Here is a 19,058-nt window from a genome sequence, read left to right as displayed (position 1 = left end):
TCTCCAATAAGTTTTAAAAAAAAGAAGAAAGTGCAACATCTTAACTAGATGGTACAAAACATGCTGGTTGTATAGTATTTGAAATGCTAGGCCCTTCAAAAAACCAAAAAGACACATGTAGTCAACTGATTTTTGACAAAAGTAGAAAGGCAATTAAGTGGATAAAGGACAGTTTTTCAACAGATGGTGCTGAAACAAATGAACCTTGGCCTATACCTTACATCTTATATAAAAATTAACTGAGAATGGATCATAGACCTAAATGTAAAAGCTAAAACTATAAAAACTTCTAGAAGAAAATGTGGGAGAAAATCTGTATGACATTGGGTACGCCGAGCGTTTTTAGAAATGACACCAGAAGCAGACCCATAAAAGAAAAAGATTGATAAATTAGACTGTATCAAAATTAAAATTTTTTAATCTTGGAAAAACACTGTTAAGAGAATGAAAAGGCAAGACACAGACCGAGGGCAAATATTTGCAAATTGCATTTCTGACAAAGGAATTGTATCCAGAATATGTAAAGAATTCTCAAAACTTAACAATAAGAAAACAACCAACCAAATTTAAAATGGGCAGAATATCTGGACAGCAAGGAAGATGTATGGATGACAAATAAGCAAATGAAAAGATGCTCAACATCATTAGCCCGTAGGGAAATGCAATTTAAAACCACCAGGAAATACTATGACACACTTACTAAAATGGTTAAACAAAAACTAGCAATATGAGGTGTTGGCAAGAATGTGGAGCAGGAAAAACTCTCATAGTTTCCTAGTGGGAATGCAAAATGGTACAGCCACTTAGAAAACAGTTTGGCTGTTAAATACACACATATCATATGACTCAGTGTTGCGGATTGAATTGTTTCCCCCAAAAAGACATATTCAAGTCCTAACTCCCAGTCCTGTGAATGTGAGCTCATTTATAAACAGGATCTTTGAAGATATTTTAATTAAGATGAGGCCAAGCTGGATTAGAGTATGTCATAATTCAACACAGTTGGTGTCCTCATAAGGAAAGAGAGAGAGCAAGCAGGCTGACAGATGACTGAAGAAGCGATAGAAAAGAGACATGACTATGTTAATGGAGACAGAGTGCCATGGAGTGCCAACAAGCCCCTCCCAGAACCCTACAAACTTCAGAGGAAGCATGGTCCTGTCAACACCTTGATTTCAGACTTCTAGTCTCCAGACAGAAAACAATAAATTCCTGCTGTTTAAGTCAACTAGTCTGTGGTATTTTGTTACAGCAATCTTGGCAAACTAAGACATACAGAAATCCCACTGCTAAGTATTTACCCAAAAGAAATTAAAGCTTATGTTTACACAAAAGCCTGTATGTGCATGCTTATAGCAGCTTTGTTCATAAAATCACCAAAAAAAAAAAAAAAGGAAAATGTATAAAAATATCCCTCAGCAGATGAATGGATAAACTGTGGTACATCTATATGTCAGAATATTATTCTGCAATAAAAAGGAACAAACTATTGCTCCATACAACAACATGGATGAATCACATGCATTTTGCTAAGTGAATGAAGCCAGACTCAAAAAAAACCACATGTTGCATGATTGCATTCATATGACTCTGGAAAAGGCAAAACTGATAAGCACGGAAAACAAAATACTGGTTGCTGGGGGGTGAGGATGAAGCAAAGGGGTTAACCATAAAGGGACAGCATAAGGGAATTTTTAGGGTGATAAACTGTTTTAAATGGAATGGTGGTGGTGGATACATAACTATATGCAAAACCCATACAACTGTACACCACCACAAAGGGTGAACTTTACTACATGTAAATTAAAAAAAATAATAAACCACGATGTTGGAAGGAAAGATGAAATGCAGACTGTGACAAATGTATCTAACTATACTACTAATCAATCATATAACCACACTGAAGAGGGTGGGAAGAAAGAGTTGATCTAAATAACTGGGGAAAAAAAGCATTTTGATTGGATACTGTGGTGGCTTGGAGCTATGTACCCAAGAAAAACATGTTCTTAAACTTAATCCATTCCTGTGGGCATGAACCCATTGTAAGTAAGACCTCTTGATGAGGTTACTTCAGTTAAGGTGTGGCCCAGCTGAATCAAGATGGGCCTTAACCCTATGACTGAAGGCCTTATAGGGAAGGTCATAGTGAGGGAGAAAACCACAGGGAGCAGCCAGAAGCTGAAAGCCAATGGAACCAAGAAGCCAGGAGAAGCTGCTATGTGCTTTGCCATGCAACAGAAAAGCTAAGGACCAGGGATCACCAGCAGCCAGCCCCAAAACACCACAGTCTTCTGGAAGAAAGCATCACCTTGATGACACTTGAGCCTGGACTTCTCTTGGCCTCAAAAGCAGAAGCCAGAAAAATTCCCATTGTTTAAGCTAACCTATTGCATGGTATTGGGTATTTGCTTCAGCAGCCAGGAAAACAAACTATAAGGACCAAGATAAAGTGCAGTATGTACTAACAAACATCACTCTAGTTGGTAAGTTTGTTTCCAGGGACATGGTTTAGTAATTCTGAAACTACTTTATATGTAAATTATGGATGAACAAATTGGTAAATATATTATAGGAAATGAGGGCCAGGTTTCTTGCTATAGGAGAAAGAAATTACAAATATGAAAAGAGGGAAGGCACAAATGAACCCTGTGGTGCTGGATTGGAGTCAGAGGTAACAGCATAAATGCATGGCTTTTGTTTATTATACATACAAATAGATGAATATAAAATAGATATAGATATGTGTTATGCATGGGTTAGTATACATACAGATACATTCTACTATACAGAATACCAATGTATAATATATTCTATAGAAAATACTAATTTATTCTCTATTCACTAAGAGTAACTAGAAGCAGTGACAGCTCAATAGGACTGAGCACACTCAGTGTCCAGATTTTGGTTTCAAAATACCATTCTCCTTGGAAAAGTGGCTGATTCCTGTGGTGCCAGAAAGTAAAGAAGGTCTCAAAAAAAATTTTTTTTAATGTTAGCATGTCAAAAAGGCACAGGAGCCAACCCAAAAGAGCTCCCTATGGCTAAAGTTGGAACTTGAACAGCAAAATAAATAAAAATAGTATGTCCTTATTGATATAAACAATTGAATAAATAAGCGGGGGAGAGGGACAACTCTTTTGCAGAAAAATTCCAATTAATAAATGCAGAACTGGGAGAAATAGAAAACACCCTTGGACCCACAGCAATAATTGCTGGAATGAGTTCCAATGATGGATGCTAAAACTAGTGGGTGAAAGTTTAAGCAGAAATATAGAGATGCATAATCTTAAAATATCTCTCCCTTGCCCCCAAATACTTATTAATTACAAAGGGAAAAATAGCATCTTTACAACAGGGAAACCTGGCAGACACCACCCTTGACCAAGTGATCAATGTTAATATATATCGAGATCTTAGGGAACCAATATGGTGCCCTGAAAAGGGTACAGCATGTCCGTAGTATCCTTCCCCATAATACAACCTCAACACAAACATGACAAAACATTGGACAAACCTAAGATGAGGGTCACAGATTGGAGGAGACTAGGAAGATGTGATAACAAAATGTTGTGTAGGATCCTGGATTGGATCCTGAAACAAAAAATGGACATTTCTGGAAAAGCTGGTAAAATACAAATAAAGTATATAGTTTGGTTAATAATATTGTACCAATGTCAATTTCTTAGTTTTGATCATTGTTCTATGGTTATGTAAGATGTTAACATAAGGGTAAACTGGGTGAGGGTACACAGGAATTCTCTACTATTTTTGTAACTCTTCTACAAGTCTAAAATTATTTTAAAATAGAAAGTTTAATCCAAAAATGTATACCTTTCAGTAATGAAGAAATTAAAATAATATATTGCAAGATTATATTTTCTGGTTCCCATTTTTTTTTAAAGACACGTTTTTAAAATTACGGTTTTTGAACATTTTTTCCAGAATTTACTCTTGTGCAAAAAGCATAAAGAATAGCTCTGCTGAATGGCTCCCTATTGCCTTTTGATTTCATTTGAATCTATCCCTGAGTTGGCTCTGGCCCTCATGGACTTTCCTCTCCCCATTTTCTTACATACCCTGCACTCCCCAAAACCCATCTTGACTTCTCCTGACTCTGCTGCCTTCCTTCATCCCAAAATGCCTTTCCCACAGACTCTACTTGTCCAGAGCCTGTGGATGCTCCCCAGCCGGAAGAACCCTCATCCTCCTCTGCACTGCCAGAACTTCTCCCTCATTACGTTTATCAATGCCCAGTGCTGCTTGTAAGACCCAGGCAACGGTGTCCCTGCCAGCAACTCTTTGAAGTGCCTTCCTCCAAATTTTCTAACTCACCCTTCTGTAGCTGGGACCAGACAAAACCAACAGTGCCAGCAGGTGGACTACCTGGAGCCTGGACCAAAACCCAAGTGTTCCATGGTCTCTTTTTCTCTCCCTTAAAGTTTCTGTCTTGTCCTCTAGACCAGCACAAGGTCGACCAGATGCCCTGAGGATCTCCAGGACTCAATCTATGGAATTATTCTAGGAATTGATCACTCTTTCCAGCCTGTCAAGTATTTCTTTTGAGGGACCACATGAGATTGGGCTGACAGAATGGTGCTGTCCTTCTGAGTTGGGGTGACTCAAATTGCTTATATGAGCAGAGGCTCTGCCAAAATTATTCACTCAGGCAAGGCCCTCATACCCTAGGGGTGGCCTTGTTGATTTCTATCTTATATTGTACATGCCTTGAAGGGTCCATATCTTAGTCGTGTCTGCATCCCCCTCAACTGGATTGAACAATGTGCCTAGCTTAGTGTCTTGCAACGAGTATCATTTCAGATTTACATATTTCTTTCCATCCATGGTTCTAACTATGTTTTCCCTATACAGTTTCCTAGATCTTCATCATTCTTTTGAGTGATAAGAAGGGATTTTCATGTCCCCAAGCCCTCCAGTCACTGACCTGACCATTGATGTGTTGAAAGTTTATCAAGAAGGAACAAACACGCCTGCAGATTCTCTTGGCAGTAAACTGCAACTGAACTTCAGCTCCAAGACATGTGAAAATGGCCAAGCGTGGGGATGATGGTTGAGTGGTTTCAAGTTAGGCAGTCCAGTAGTTTGGATTGAACAACACTTTGGCTACAAAAAACTGTAGTGATAGAACATATGTTTGTCATGATTTGCTTTTGATCTTCCACTCCAAAGTTGAGAACACTCTCCCAAGGGGGAAAGGAAAAAGGAAGAAGAACTGGGTAGGAGAAACATGACTTCACCCATCACTGAAATACTTCATACCTGAAGCACAGCCACCTTGAGAGAAGAACATGGTGGCGGCTCTTCACAGTCACCTGAATAAGGGGCTTGGGTTTGGGCCTGACTCAGAGAGAAATACAACACCACCGAGAGGCCTCCCCACAGCACCTGCACACTCACAGCCAAGCCTGAGCTTGGCCCCAGTGGACATGTGAGAAAAGATGACTGCCAGAGCCACCAAGAGGGTGGGAGGCCTGCTGTTGCCAGGTCCACCCGTGTGGCTCACAATGACTGTATGAGGTCATGGAATGTTGAAGATGAAATGAAAATAGCTCCTAAGTCACAAAGTCACAGGCTGGTGGGCATCTTTTTGACAGGGCTCCCAGAAATAGAGTATACTACTCTCCCTGATAAGTGGGAGAGGTACCTTCCTTTCCCAGACAGAGTTGGGGTCAAATCCATGCATGTCCCATTCCCTCCAAAGCCCACTCTCACCAGGGCTTGCTGGGTTGGAAGGATAACTACAATCTTCCCTGGGATTTGCCTGTGCAAGGGCAGGGTGTGCAGAGTTTGAGACAGAGGTGAATGGGTAGGTGTGCTTCTTAAAGTAGCAGCAGAAAGGTGGCAAGAAGCTGGAAGCAGCTCCCGAGAGGGCCCTGGCACCATGGACAATGATGAGCTTCTTGAGTCCGAGACGAAAGGTGAAAAGGCATCCCATCTCTCTCTATTAGTCCCTTGGGGGCTGTCTCAGTATAACACCCAGTGATCACAGGGACCCTGGAGTCTCCATCTCTCTTTGCCTGGGACCCTTTAGAATCAGGGTGGTATGTTCCATTGACTTAGGTTCAGGGCCTGGCAAATAGGGAGTGAGAGAGTTGGATGCAATGGTGTGTTGGAACTGGCTCATACTGGCTCTAGATGACTTTAATTTTCATTTTGCGCAATGGTTGCCATCACATCAGTAGCTTGAAATCAGCCACTGGTTGGCATATTTACACCACATAAATTGGCTAGCGCTATGAATCAGGACGTTTTTCTAGAAGCCAGATGTTAAATATTTATCAGCACTCCACTGGTCGGGTGGAATTCTAAAATCATTTAACTAGTGAGGAAATTAAGGCTCAGAAATTCATCACTTTCCTAAGAGCACACAGCAGTTTTGGGGCTGAGCCAAAGGAGAACACACATCTTCTAACTGCCAGGATACTGCTACCTCCACCCCGTGTCACATAGACCTTGTTTCTCAGACTGGGAAATAAATGTTGTGGTTTCAGTCTATGGATAAAGACTAAGAAAGACACAGCCCTGCGTGGACTCATCAGAAACTCACTGTCCTAGAACCTAGGTGGTCAAAACGTAGGACGTCTGCCCCGAAAGCTCAGCCCATCCAGAGTGCAGGGTGGCTAAGCGCTGACAGGCCATCTGGTGGCACAGCATGGTTTCCCCCAAACCAGCCAGTCCTGCTGATGCAGGCAGACTGAGCTTTGGACCTTGTGCCTGGCTTTCAGGATCCCCTGGCTGGTCCTAGATCATTGGCCCAGGGGTGGAAAAACCACATCTGGCAAATGCAGGAGGCCAGTGTGAGGGACTCTGCTGCTCTCGCCAACCTTCCATCAAAGAGGATGGTGGGAAGACCACATTATTTAATGCTAGCAATTAATTTCAAGCCATGGGAGATTTTGCAAGCCCCTCTTTCTTCCTGCTCATAAATTAAATTTTGGAATTGGAAGGAAGTGAAGCTAGGTCAAATTCTTAGGAGTCAGTTTATTCGTCTTGCACCCTTGAACAGCTCCTGTTCCATTTTGGTTGACATTAGACCCATGGAAGCCCCTGCCCAGCTCCTTGCCCTCCCCACCCGCATCATTTGTGCCTGACAATGAGGACAAGTAGGCATCGAGACACGTCCTTTCACCTGAAAGAATAACAGCAGACCCCGAAACCCACCCAAGCAAATAAGAAAGGTCAAGAGTGAGTGAAGATCTGATCTCCAAGGCAGGCCCAAACAGGGAATAGAGGCAGGAGCAGCAGGTTTTTCCTGAGGACCAGAGAGGATGCTTAGCACAAGACCCACAGACAATTCAGCCATGAGACAGCCTTGTGTCAGGAAGAGCTTGTAGCACGGAGTCACCAAGCAGGGGTTGGGAGCTGCGGAGGGTGGGCCCATTCCACACTGCTGCTCCTCAGAACCTTGAGCCCCGTGAGGCTGGGGGTCAAAGGCTGCAGGCAGGACCTGAGACCCAGAGGGAGGGAGTCAAGGTGCAGGGAGGCCGGCAGGGGGTGTCATTCCCAGAATCAAGGAGCTGAGTTTCTCTTCCAGATGAGTCTGACACCGAGATCTGGCCTGTGCCAGCTTCCCAGAACAGTGACGAAATGCTCTACTGTGAGGCCGAAGCTTCCTCGACTGTGGAGAAAGAGAAGCCAGCCCGGGAGAGTTCAGAAACAGACCTAGAGATAGAAGGTGAAGGAGGGCATTTGCAGGGGGGTGGCAGCCCGTGTCCCTCTGGTTTCCCAGGAGCCTTCCCCCACTTCTCTCCACAGCCAGCCATGGCTCTGCCCAGCAGGACATGCTGCAGGTGGAATGGGGCAGGGAAGCAGTGCTCAATTTTATACCACACCCTCCACCCAGGCCGACCTGTGGGCAGCAGCTGCAGTGCCCATGTCCTGCCTCCTGGGCAGTGACATTGCAACAGCCGGTTGAAGGCTGAGCCAATAAATGCACAAGGATTTCCAGTTATCTAAATGTTTCCACACGTACCATCTTATGAGACCTTTGCAGTGCTCCCAGGAGGTAGACGTAATAACAATAAACTTCAGTTTCCTGAGGAGGCAGCTGAGGGTCAAAGAGATTGTGCCAATCACTCAAGGCCATGGGGAACTTGCACACCCATGTTCCCGGAGCCCAGGCTCGCTGCCCCCCTCCCCACCCTGCCGATCTCCAAACTCCATGGGTTCTGTGGCCCTCCTTGCTCCAGGTGACACTCCTCCACTTACCCTATTTGAGATCTCATGTGTTCCTGTGACAAATCTAAGTGTGCCTAAGTGTTGGGAGCTGGCTGAGCTGGGAGAACATTCATTGGACAAGACGAGAATGACACTGGCCCCACCTAACGGGGCTCCCCACACACCCGGGCCAAGGCTAGCCCAGCTGCCCTTCCTCTCCTACACTTTTGCAGTTGGGGCAGGAGGCCGCAAAGACTGCAGGAGCGGGCAGGAGGCTCTTCTGCCAAATTAACCTGTGAAGCTCATCCACGAGAGAGCCAGTTCGTAAACCTTTCCACCGTGGTCAGCATACTACTTCACCCTACTACACAGACCTCCTGCCTGCCCTGGGGCTTCCTGTTGCTTTTTTTCCTGTTGTCTTTCACACTTAAAGGCTGACACCAATGTTGATTTCCACACCTGATTTTACCTGGTTGGATGAGATAACAATAGAAGCACTGGATGTTTTGCCCCACCCCTTAGCCCCCCAGTGATAACATTGTTGCAAGCTGCTCTCAACTAGAACAATTGTGAATCCATCTAGAAAGGACCAGGCCCTGAACACATCTGGTGCCCACATCAAACAGAGCAGAATTAATTCTAAAGACAGAGCCAGCGATTACCTGGCCTGCCTTGGCAGATCCTAACCTCTAAGGACTGAATCTGATGCCCAAAACTCATGACATTTTGCTGGAACAGAAGGAAATGCAGGGCTCAGATGCTCTGGCACCTCGTGTCCCTGCAACTAGTGCTGAGATGCTGAGAATGGGGCAGGAAGGGCTTCCTAGAGGGCAAAGAAAATGAGCCTGGGTGGCAGCACCAAACCTTCCCTGGGCGGGGAAGCTGCAGAAGAGTGACAGATGGGAGCAGAGTTTGCTCACCCACCACCTGCTGGTTTTCTTCACATTAGGGGTTCTTAACCAGGATGATTTTGTCCCCCAAGGAACATTTAGCAAACTAAGGGGAGCTGCTGCTGGCCTCTAGTGGGTAGAAGCTAGGGATCCTGCTAAATATCCTACAATGCCCAGGACAGCCACCCGCAACGAAGAATTATCCAACACAAAATGCCATTAGTGCTGAGGCTGAGAAACCCTACTCTACAACCAACCCAAAGAGAAGGCCAATTTGTAGCTCTGCCTACAAAATAAGTTTCCCTGTGGATTGGAGCCCTTTCACCGACAAAGCTCTCATTGTCTGCTTTAGGAAGGTTTGGGAAGGGTTGGCCAAAGGCTGTGGGATCCCGAGGGAAACGAAGCAGACAGAGACCGGAGCCTGCCATGGGAAGTCCTGCCATAGACTGAGCTTGCCTGATGGGCACACAGCTGCTATGGCCTCCAGAACCCTGGGAGGCCCCGTTCCCATGGACTATGAGCCAGGCTGGTCTAAGGCTTAAGGAATAAAGGCCCCCCCGAGGGTTGGGATGGAGAAGTGGTTTCATCACTGATCAGGGGCTAGATTTGATATTGGTAAAGTAGGGATGACAATCCTCTTTGTGAGGAATAGATGGCATGCAAGCCTTTGAAAAGAGGGAAGTCTAATCAAAGTCAAGTTTGGCTTTTGTTTCCTACTGATTTCAGGTTTTCCCATCTTGCAATGATTTGCCCTCTTGAGAAGCCCATTCTGCCCTATTTTCGCTTTTTAATCCTTCCTCTCTGAATATTTAGTAGAGCTTTTTCTCATTACACAGAACATTTTAATAGTGGTAATGAAACTAAAACTGAAATGGAGACTCCCATAATACTCAAGAATCATGTGTTTTTGTCTGGTTTGGGCCCTTCAGAGTTGTTCCAAAGTGGCAAGAGGGCTGGGCCTTTACACATACTTGATTATCAGTCGTTGACTGTGGGCAACCCGGGAAGGGGGGTGTCGGGGCACACTGCTCCCTTCTTCTAGGAAAGCTTGGGGCCTAAAACCAGGGTCCTCATCACTTACCCAAAGGGAGATGTCTATCTGGACTTGCTGGAGTTAGGGTCTTCCTCTCCCACCACTGGCTGACTTCCCAGATTGGAGTTGCCATGCATACACCCAGAGTACATTCCGATAGGGACAGATCCTCTGGCAAAGAGGATCCAGTTGGAAGTGAAGGTGGCCTAGGGTTAGAGTGGTGATAAGGCCGAGGTGGAAGGAAAACCCTACTTCATCCAGTCTCTCTCTGCAGATACTGAGAAATTTTTCACCACTGGACGAAAGGAGCTGTACCTGGAAGCCTGCAAACTGGTGGGTGTAGTGCCCGTCTCCTACTTCATCCGGAACATGGAGGAGTCCTACATGAACCTCAACCACCATGGGCTGGGGCCCAAGGGCATCAAGGCTATTGCTATAGCCCTGGTGGTGAGCATGCCTGTGGGGGCACAGGAGACTCGGAGGAAGTGGGCGGTGGACAGGGTGGCAGCCTGAGATTCAGAGGGTCCTCCCTAGGGGAGCCTAAATAGCAACCTTTGTGCTCACTCTTCCCGCAGCTCTGCTTGACTGCTCTTTCCCAATAGGCACAGACTCCCCTTTAGCACCTGGGAAAGAGGTTGCTAGAGCCCTCCCTGGGCTTTGGAATTCCGCACTCCTTCCTATTCAGGAAGCAGAGGCACAGGGCTCTGGGAACGGGGCCGGGCAGGGCTTGCACCCAAGCACTAATGCAAGAGCACGGTACAAAATGCCAGCCTGGGTCTCAATTCCAAAGCTCGCATTCACTCTAAACAGCCTTGCTACTGAGCTGCCTTTGGCAACATTGTAATTCTTGAGACCACACCATACAGCAGATCGTGTTTTTCCCACAGGAGTCATGTTATCTCACGGGTTGGTGGGACCGAACAAACACTTGAGCTTGAACACATCGTAGCTTTGTATAATTATACTTGATTGTGTACAAAACTGACTCCCTTCACAGAAAAATGGAAAATTTAACAACTGTATGTCAGCACGATACTGTTAGGAAAGTAAAGAGAAGGTTTGATCTAGCTCATTTTTTCAGAAAATATAACACATTGGTGCTTAACACGTGCCCATTCAGAAGTTACGTGAAATGTGAGATTGAGCTATTTTCAGGAGGGTGGAAGGGAAGGGAGGGAAGAATAAAAAAAGAACAAAGCCATCTTGAAATTTATAGAGGGTTGAAATATTGATTAATGAAGACTTTGGAGTATACCTAACCCCGTGATTTGCATGGGGCAAAAAAAAAAAAAAAGGGAGAAGAATGAGATCCTCTCAGGACTTTGTAACATTCTGGTGTGCTGAACTTTCGTTTGCCTTTGCATTGTTTAATCCTTCATGTGTTTGTGTTTCCCCAGCTTAGACTAAAAGCACTCTGAGAGTAAAGGTCATATTTCACACTTCTTTGTAGCTATGCCTCATCCGCCTAGCACCCTACCCACAAACTTGGTGGAGGGTGGGTCCACCGAAAGCAGTCTGTCTGTGCATTATCATTTCCCCAGCAGTTGGCACAGAGGGTGACAAATAGAAATGAATGTTGATGGAGGTGGTACCAGGGCCTCCCATTTCACTGTACAACCTGCTGGTCCTTTATGACTTTCCAAGTGGAATCTAAGCCAGGTTTCTGAACTCTGCAGATAACTCTTAGACTTCTAGGGCTGCAAGGACTTAGGAGGTCACTTGGGCCATCTCTCTTACCTTTGAGCATCCCAAAGAACTGAGACCAGGAAAAGACATTCCATGGTGCCTCTGGGTGAACCATCCTACATTTCAATAGCTTGCACCATGACATTTCCCTTTAAATTGGAGGGAGAAACAGACACTGGAGCTAGTTGCCACAGTTGTTCGGCCTCTCACTGCTTGGTCGGCTTTGCAAATGCCCAGATCCAAAGAGTTATCTGTTCTTTGTACTTTTCCACTCTTGGAATGAGGGAGAATTAAAATTCTGGTTAGAGTTAATCCCAGTTCCTGAGACTGTAGGGCAAGCCATGTCCTCCTGTCTTGCCATCAGTGGAAATGCAGACTAGCTTGGATAAAACTGAGATTTAAGCCAGCTCCTTCCAAGCAGCCTTTTAGGTAGCTTCCTGAGTACCAGAAAAGATTTAAGCCTGAACTAGAATAAAGGCCTCTAAAGGAAGCAAAGTAAATGCTTTAGAGGACCTCCTTGCAAAAGTCTTTGTTTAAATATGCTTATTAAATGTATCAAGTTTTCCTTAATCTTGGAGTAACAGTCCTCTTTCCTCCTGGCTACATAGTTAAAATCTGTTGAGTTTATCATTTTACCTCTTACTTTTCAGGAATTTGTTTTACTGTCTCTCTTTTAAATTCCTGCTGAACACCCCTTTTGGTCAAGGAGCCCAGAATAAGCATATTGCCCTGCAAGGCCCAGTGGGATGGAACATCCTCTAGCTACCATCTTGTTCCCATCCACTCCTCCAGAATTCCCAGCCTGAAACTCCGCACCCTTTGACATGACTGGGATAGTTAAGAGTGGGGACAAGTTCTGCCAATGGGCGGGAACTGGCTATATCACGCACAAATTCTGTGTCTTTCTCCCCCTTCCCTTGGGGTGGCTGAAGTCCAACACGACTATTGTGAGCCTGGAGCTGGAAGACAACTGCATCATGGAAGAGGGCATCTTGAGCCTGGTGGAGATGCTACAAGAGAACTACTACCTCCAGGAGATGGTAGTGTGCCCTTTTGTGCTTGCTCAGAACCCACTAGAGACAAGTCCAGAGGCCCCTGCTCAAGCCCAGGCCAGCCACAATCGGTGGTCCACAATCGGTCCAAGGGCTCTTCCTCTCTGGAAGAGGAGCACCATGCATCAGAAGCTGGCCAAAGCAGGAGGACTGAGTTCCCTGTGACCACAAGAAACCCAAAGAAACCATTTCTGTCCGAATCATATAAGCCCCTAAATGGATCAACTTACTTTTATACAGTTGCCTTAAAGTGAACTTTTCAAAGAAAATTAAGACAGGAAATAATTTCATAAAATAGTTAAAGTAAGATATGGGGAGTCACTGAAAGGCCACTTCAGAGAAAACTGAGACCAGTCCAAGGGTCTCAGAGCAAAGTCATCAGAAGAGCCTGTTCTGGAACCAGGTCTCTGCTCCCCTTCTTCCTGTTCTTTAGTCTACTCCAATCCTTTCCCCCCAGTCTCCCTCCTCACTAAAACCCTACCCCAAGCTTCAGGTAAACACCACCCTGACATCATTTGCTAATGAGGGTCCTTCTGTGGGCCTCAAGTGTTTTCTTGCCTTCTAGAATATTTCTGACAATAATCTTGGTTTGGAGGGAGCCAGAATCATCTCAGAGTTTCTGCAGAGAAATACCTCAGCACTCTGGCACCTTCAGCTTTCAGGTGAGCCCATGAAATGAGGAGGGTGAGGACATCTGGGAATAAAAAGAAGAAAAGAATGGAAACACAGAGAGAACACAGGGTCTAATTGAACTAGATTGCATCCTTCTGGTCTCAGAGACTAAGAACACTGTGCCTATACCCTGCTAAAGACTTCCAACTGTCCTTCCCCCAAACCCACAGCTTTCTTCAGCAAACACACTTCTGACTCACATTGCACACACTTGTCCCTCTTTCAGTATGGCTTGAAATTCTCTACCCCGAGATACCTGCATGGCTTACTCTCTCACTTCAGTCAGGTCTCTGCCTAAATGTTATCTCCTTAGAGAAGAATTCCCTGACCACTCTATCAAGACAACCCCTTTCCGTAACCATCACTAGCTATTCTGTTTCCCTGCTTAGTTTTTCTTTATATCATTTATGACTACCTGACCCTCTGTTACATGCCTGTTTTTATAATTAGTTTATTATCTGTTTCTCCTGCTATAAAAAGTCACTTGAGAATTCTAATACCCACAGACCCACCCTCCCTCAGATTTAGGATTTGAATTTATACTATCTGCAGGGTTCTGGAACCCCTAAGTCAAGAAATTAACATAAAAAATAGTCCCATGCTGTTAATACCTGGGAACATGCAACAGAGACAAATATAATATTTCTTTGGAGGGACACCCCTTCACCCCAGGCTGCTCAGAATTCATACAGACAAAGGCCCATTACAGATGGACTCTTAGCTCAAAATTGCAAACTACACAAGGAGACAAAATACCACGTGAGTTACCAAACTCAACAAATGGCAGGATTAGACCATTAAGAATTTAAGAAAATAGAATTATCAGATATAGACCGTAAATAGAGTGACCACATAATTTATCATCCAAATTAGATGAGGTCACAATTAATTAACTGGAACCGTCCAGGAAACTGAGATATATTGCACCCAACTATAAAGCATGTTTAACATGATTAGAAACATTTTTTTAAAATAAGAAATGAATAAACACTACTTTTTAAAAGACCCCCAAGACTAGTGGTTTGATGGGCTGAGCCCTCTACCACGGGACTTGCCTTGACAAGGCTGTTGCTGCAAAGGAGAGGCTAGGCCTCCCTATAATTGTGCCTAAGATCCTCCTCCCAAATGCCTCTTTGTTGCTCAGATGTGGCCCTCTCTCTCTAGCTAAGCCAACTTGGCAGGTGAAATCACTGTCCTCCCCCCTACATGGGATCTGACACCCAGAGGAGTGAATCTCTCTGGCAATGTGGAATATGACTCCCGGGGAGGAATCTAGACCCTGCATTATGGGATGGAGAACATCTTCTTGACCAAAAGGGGATTGTGAAAGGAAATGAAATAAGCTTCAGAGGCAGAGAGATTCCAAAAGGAGCTGAGAGGTCACTCTGATGGGCACTCTTAATGCACAATATAGACAACCTTTTTCATATTCTAATGAATTGGAATAGCTAGCAGTAAATACCTGAAACTATCAAACTACAACCCAGAACCCATGAATATTGAAGACGATTGTATAAAAATGTAGCTTATGAGGAGTGACAATGTGATTGAGAAAGCCATATGGAACACACTCCCCTTTGTCCAGTGTATGGATGGATAAGTAGAAAAATGGGGGAAAAAAAAAAGTCACCCACTGTTCTTTTTTAATTGTTCTTTTTCACTTTAATTTTTATTCTTACTATTTTTGTGTGTGTGGTAATGAAAACGTTCAAAAATTAATTTTGGTGATGAATGCACAACTATATAACAGTACTGTGAACAATTGAACGTAAGCTTTGTATGACTGCATGGTAAGTGAATATATCTCAATAAAAATGAACTTTAAAAAATAAATGAAAGATATATAGACATTGAAATTAAAAATTCAATGAATAAGTTAAACAGCAAATTAGACACAGCTGAATAGAAAATAGTGACCTGGGAGACAAATTAAAGGATATTTCATTTAATTTTTCAGCATAGGAAGATAAAGATATAGAGAATATAAAAGATAGGATAACAGACATGAAAAAGAGAATCAATAGACCCAATACATAGTTAATAGGAATTCAAGAAGGAGAAGAGAATGGGTGAGAAGCAATATTTGAACAAGTAATAGCTGAGATGTTTTCTGAATTGAAGAATTCTCAAATATAAGAATCCTAGTGAGTTCTAAGCAAGCTAAACAAAAGACCCATACCTGAATACACCTAGGACAAAGAGAAAATCTTAAAATTATCCAGAGAGAAAATACAGAAAGAGTTTCTGTATTTTTTAACATAAATGTTATTACATGCCAGGTAATATTCTCCAGTTTCCCTTTTTGCACTCTAAATATATCTTGGATTTCTTTCCATGACAGAATAGATTTACCTTGTTCTCTTCAACTTCTGGGTATATTTCATGTTTTGGATGCCACATAGTTTACTTAACATCTGCCTGTGAGTATAGGAGGAAGTGTATATTTAGGTCATTTCCAATTGTTCCATCTTTCAAATAACATTGCAAAGAACTTTCTTGTATGTGCATCTCTTGGGCACATGTTCTGGCATTTCTAGATAAATACACAGGAGCAGAATTACTTAATGTAAAGATATACCCATTTTTGTGAAGTTATAAATTCATTTCTAAATTTCCCATAAAGAAGACTGTATTGGGTTATGAATGCACCAATGAAATTTCTGTTTCTCTATACCATACTGAAAAGTGGGGGTGCTGACATCACAGTGCTTGGATTCAAATCTCAGATTCGTTAAGTAACGTGGGGCAAGTTACTTAACCCTTCTTTGCCTCATTTTTCTCATTCAGAACCTAGAGATAATGATATTTCCTACCTCAGATAGTGATTGTGAGGATTAAGTGAGTTAAAATCTAAAACACCTAGAATGGAGCCTAGCACATAATAAGTAGTAAACAAATGTTCATCTGTATTATTACCTTTATTATATTCCCATATTACTTATTGAGATACAGCATTTTTTCAGAGGTTTATTCCTTCTTCCAGGAAATACCAATTGATATATCAGTTTTTCTATATTACTGAGTGGTAGGACTTCTTTATATAATATAGATATTCAACCTTGAATGCTAGAGTGTTATATATGGCTTCATTTTTATACAGAAATTTGTATATTTAATGCCAAGTTAGTTAGTTTTTCCTTTATGGATTTAATTTGTGTAGTCTTGCTTAAAAAAAAATTTCCAGGGAAATCAGGTCAGCAGGAAGAAGATGGCAGCATAGAGAGGAGTGGAAGCTAGTTAGTCCCCCCAGAGCAACTAATAAACAACCAGGAACAGCTAGTAAATGATCTGGAATAACTGCTGGGGGACAACAGTGACTGTCCACACATCGTGCACCAACACAGATTGGGAGGAATGCTTAAGATCACAGTGTGGAATCTATAAGTATAAACTGCGGATCTGAGCTGGGAGCCCCTGCCCCCCATGGCAGCCCAAAAAGCAAAGCCTCACTGTGATAGAGAGCAGCACTCTCTGAACAAGCGAATATATCTCAGTCCAGCTCCAACTGGGGTTTTAATTGGCAAATGTGGACTGCTCAGTGCAAACTGCAAATCCCCAACAAGCAGACAGAGGCTTTTAGTGATGACTGATTTTAAAGAGCCAAGGGACTTCTCTGTCTTGGGAGAGGGAGCCCAGAGGACTGGGTGCTATCTCTGGCCAGTGGGTGAAACTGGGGGTCATGGACTGACCCTGAAAGGGGGCTTTCTGTCCCTTGTTCTCTCTCTCAATCTGAATGGCACAGTGGAGAAAGCCTCAGCCATTTTCAGCTCCCAGCACTCTGACCCAGACAAGGGTGAAGATAGCAGAGTCAGAAAGAGAAAGAACCTCTTTAAATGCAAATGAAAACTCCCTAAGGGGTGTATATTTCCTAAGAGGTAAGAGGTAGTGCCCAGCTCTGCACCTGCCTTCCATTCATAACCAGACCTCAGAGCCTGGGGGAAAACAGCGATGGGCCACACCTCCTTCCACCACTCAGGAGCTACAAACTGACAGGCACCACCTGCTGGGCAAGATAGGAAAAGCACAGCTGCTTGAAGCCTCACAGGATGTGTCAATCTTCTAAGACACACCTTCAGAGAAACCAGACACTGAATATTTCCTCCTTCTGGGATCTGAGCCTGTTCTGGTCTGGGAAAACTGGATTGGGGTAACCAGGGAAATCAGACGCCAAGACAACAGAAAACTACAACCTACACTAAGAAAAACAAAGTTTTGGCCCAGTCAAAGGAACAAACTTACACTTCAACTGAGATACAGGAATTGAAACAACTAATGTTAAATCAATTAAAAAAGTTTAGAGAAGACATGGCAAAAGAGATGAAGGCTATAAAGAAAACTCTAGGCATACATAAGGTAGAAATCAAAAGTTAAAAACAAAAACAACTGGCAGAATCTATGGAAATGAAAGGCACAACACAAGAGATGAAAGACAAAATGGAGACAAACAACAGCAGATCTCAAGAGGCAGAAGAAAACACTCAGGAACCAGAGAACAAGACACCTGAAATCCTACACACAAAAGAACAGATAGGGAAACGAATGGAAAAATATGGGCAACATCTCAGGGAATTGAATGACAGTGTGAAACACATGAATATACATGTCATGGGTGTCCCAGAAGGATAAGAGAAGAAAAAAGGGGCTGTACCAGTTTGTATATATTATGTCTCCCAAAAAAAGCCAAGTTCTTTGATGCAATCTTGTGGGGGCAGACATATTAGTGGGGATTAAATTGGAACATTTTGATTAGATTGTTTGCATGGAAATGTGCCCCACCCAACTGTGGGTGATGACTCTGATTGGATAATTTCCATGGAGGTGTTACCCTACCCATTCATGGTGGATCTAAATTAAATTACTGGAGCCATATAAATAACTTGACAAACAGAAGGAACTCAGTGCAGCTGAGAGTGACATTTTGAAGAGGAGCTACAGCCAAGAGAGAAACGTTGAAGAATGCACAGAAGCTGAGAGAGTAGCTGCTGAGGAGAGACATTTTGAAGATGGCCATTGAAAGCAAACTCTTGCCCCAGAAAAGCTAAGAGAAGAAAAATACCCCAAGAGCAACTAAAAGTGGCATTTTGGAGAGAAGCTAAAGCCTAGAGAGGAACGTCCTGGGAGAAAGCCATTTTGAAACCAGAACTTTGGAGCAGACGCCAGCCATGTGCCTTCCCAGCTATGAGGTTTTCCAGACGCCATTGGCCATCCTCCAGTGAAGGTACCCGATAGTTGATGTGCTATGTTGGACCCATTATGGCCTTAAGACTGTAACTTTGTAACCAAATAAACCCCCTTTATAAAAGCCAATCCATTTCTGGTGTTTTGTATTCCAGCAGCATTAGCAAACTAGAACAGGGGCAGAAGCAATAACAGAGGGAATAATTAACGAAAATTTCCCATCTCTTATGAAAGACATAAAATTACAGATCCAAGAAGTACAATGTACCCCAAACAGAATAGATCTGAATAGACCTATGCCAAGACACTTAATAATCATATTATCAAGTGTCAAAGACAAAGAGAGAATCCTGAAAGCAGCAAGAGAAAAGT

General features: G+C 43.4%; 2 protein-coding genes across 4 annotated transcripts in view; one reads left to right on the top strand and one right to left on the bottom strand.

Annotated features, from left to right (window-relative positions):
* Window positions 1-19,058, bottom strand: part of ANGEL1 (angel homolog 1) — an 80,019-nt gene that overhangs the window by 34,299 nt on the left and 26,662 nt on the right. For 2 of the 3 annotated variants that reach the window (XM_037832228.1, XM_037832231.1), the window contains exon 2: window positions 4,943-5,131. The exons of the other annotated variant lie outside the window; for it this stretch is intronic. The gene's annotated coding sequence lies outside the window, so the exon portion shown is untranslated. The remainder of the gene's footprint in view (window positions 1-4,942; window positions 5,132-19,058) is intronic. 3 annotated transcript variants of the gene reach the window in all.
* The window catches only part of LRRC74A (leucine rich repeat containing 74A), a 37,053-nt gene continuing 23,894 nt past the window's right edge, over window positions 5,900-19,058 (top strand). The window contains exons 1-5 of the mRNA XM_037835028.1: window positions 5,900-5,936; window positions 7,553-7,693; window positions 10,373-10,545; window positions 12,717-12,824; window positions 13,402-13,498. Of these exons, the coding sequence (XP_037690956.1) occupies window positions 5,900-5,936; window positions 7,553-7,693; window positions 10,373-10,545; window positions 12,717-12,824; window positions 13,402-13,498 (556 nt within the window). The remainder of the gene's footprint in view (window positions 5,937-7,552; window positions 7,694-10,372; window positions 10,546-12,716; window positions 12,825-13,401; window positions 13,499-19,058) is intronic.

This window comes from Choloepus didactylus, chromosome 4 (assembly GCF_015220235.1).
Source record: "Choloepus didactylus isolate mChoDid1 chromosome 4, mChoDid1.pri, whole genome shotgun sequence".
NCBI classification, from domain to species: Eukaryota; Metazoa; Chordata; class Mammalia; order Pilosa; family Megalonychidae; genus Choloepus; species Choloepus didactylus.
This window is presented reverse-complemented; position numbering and strand designations above follow the sequence as displayed.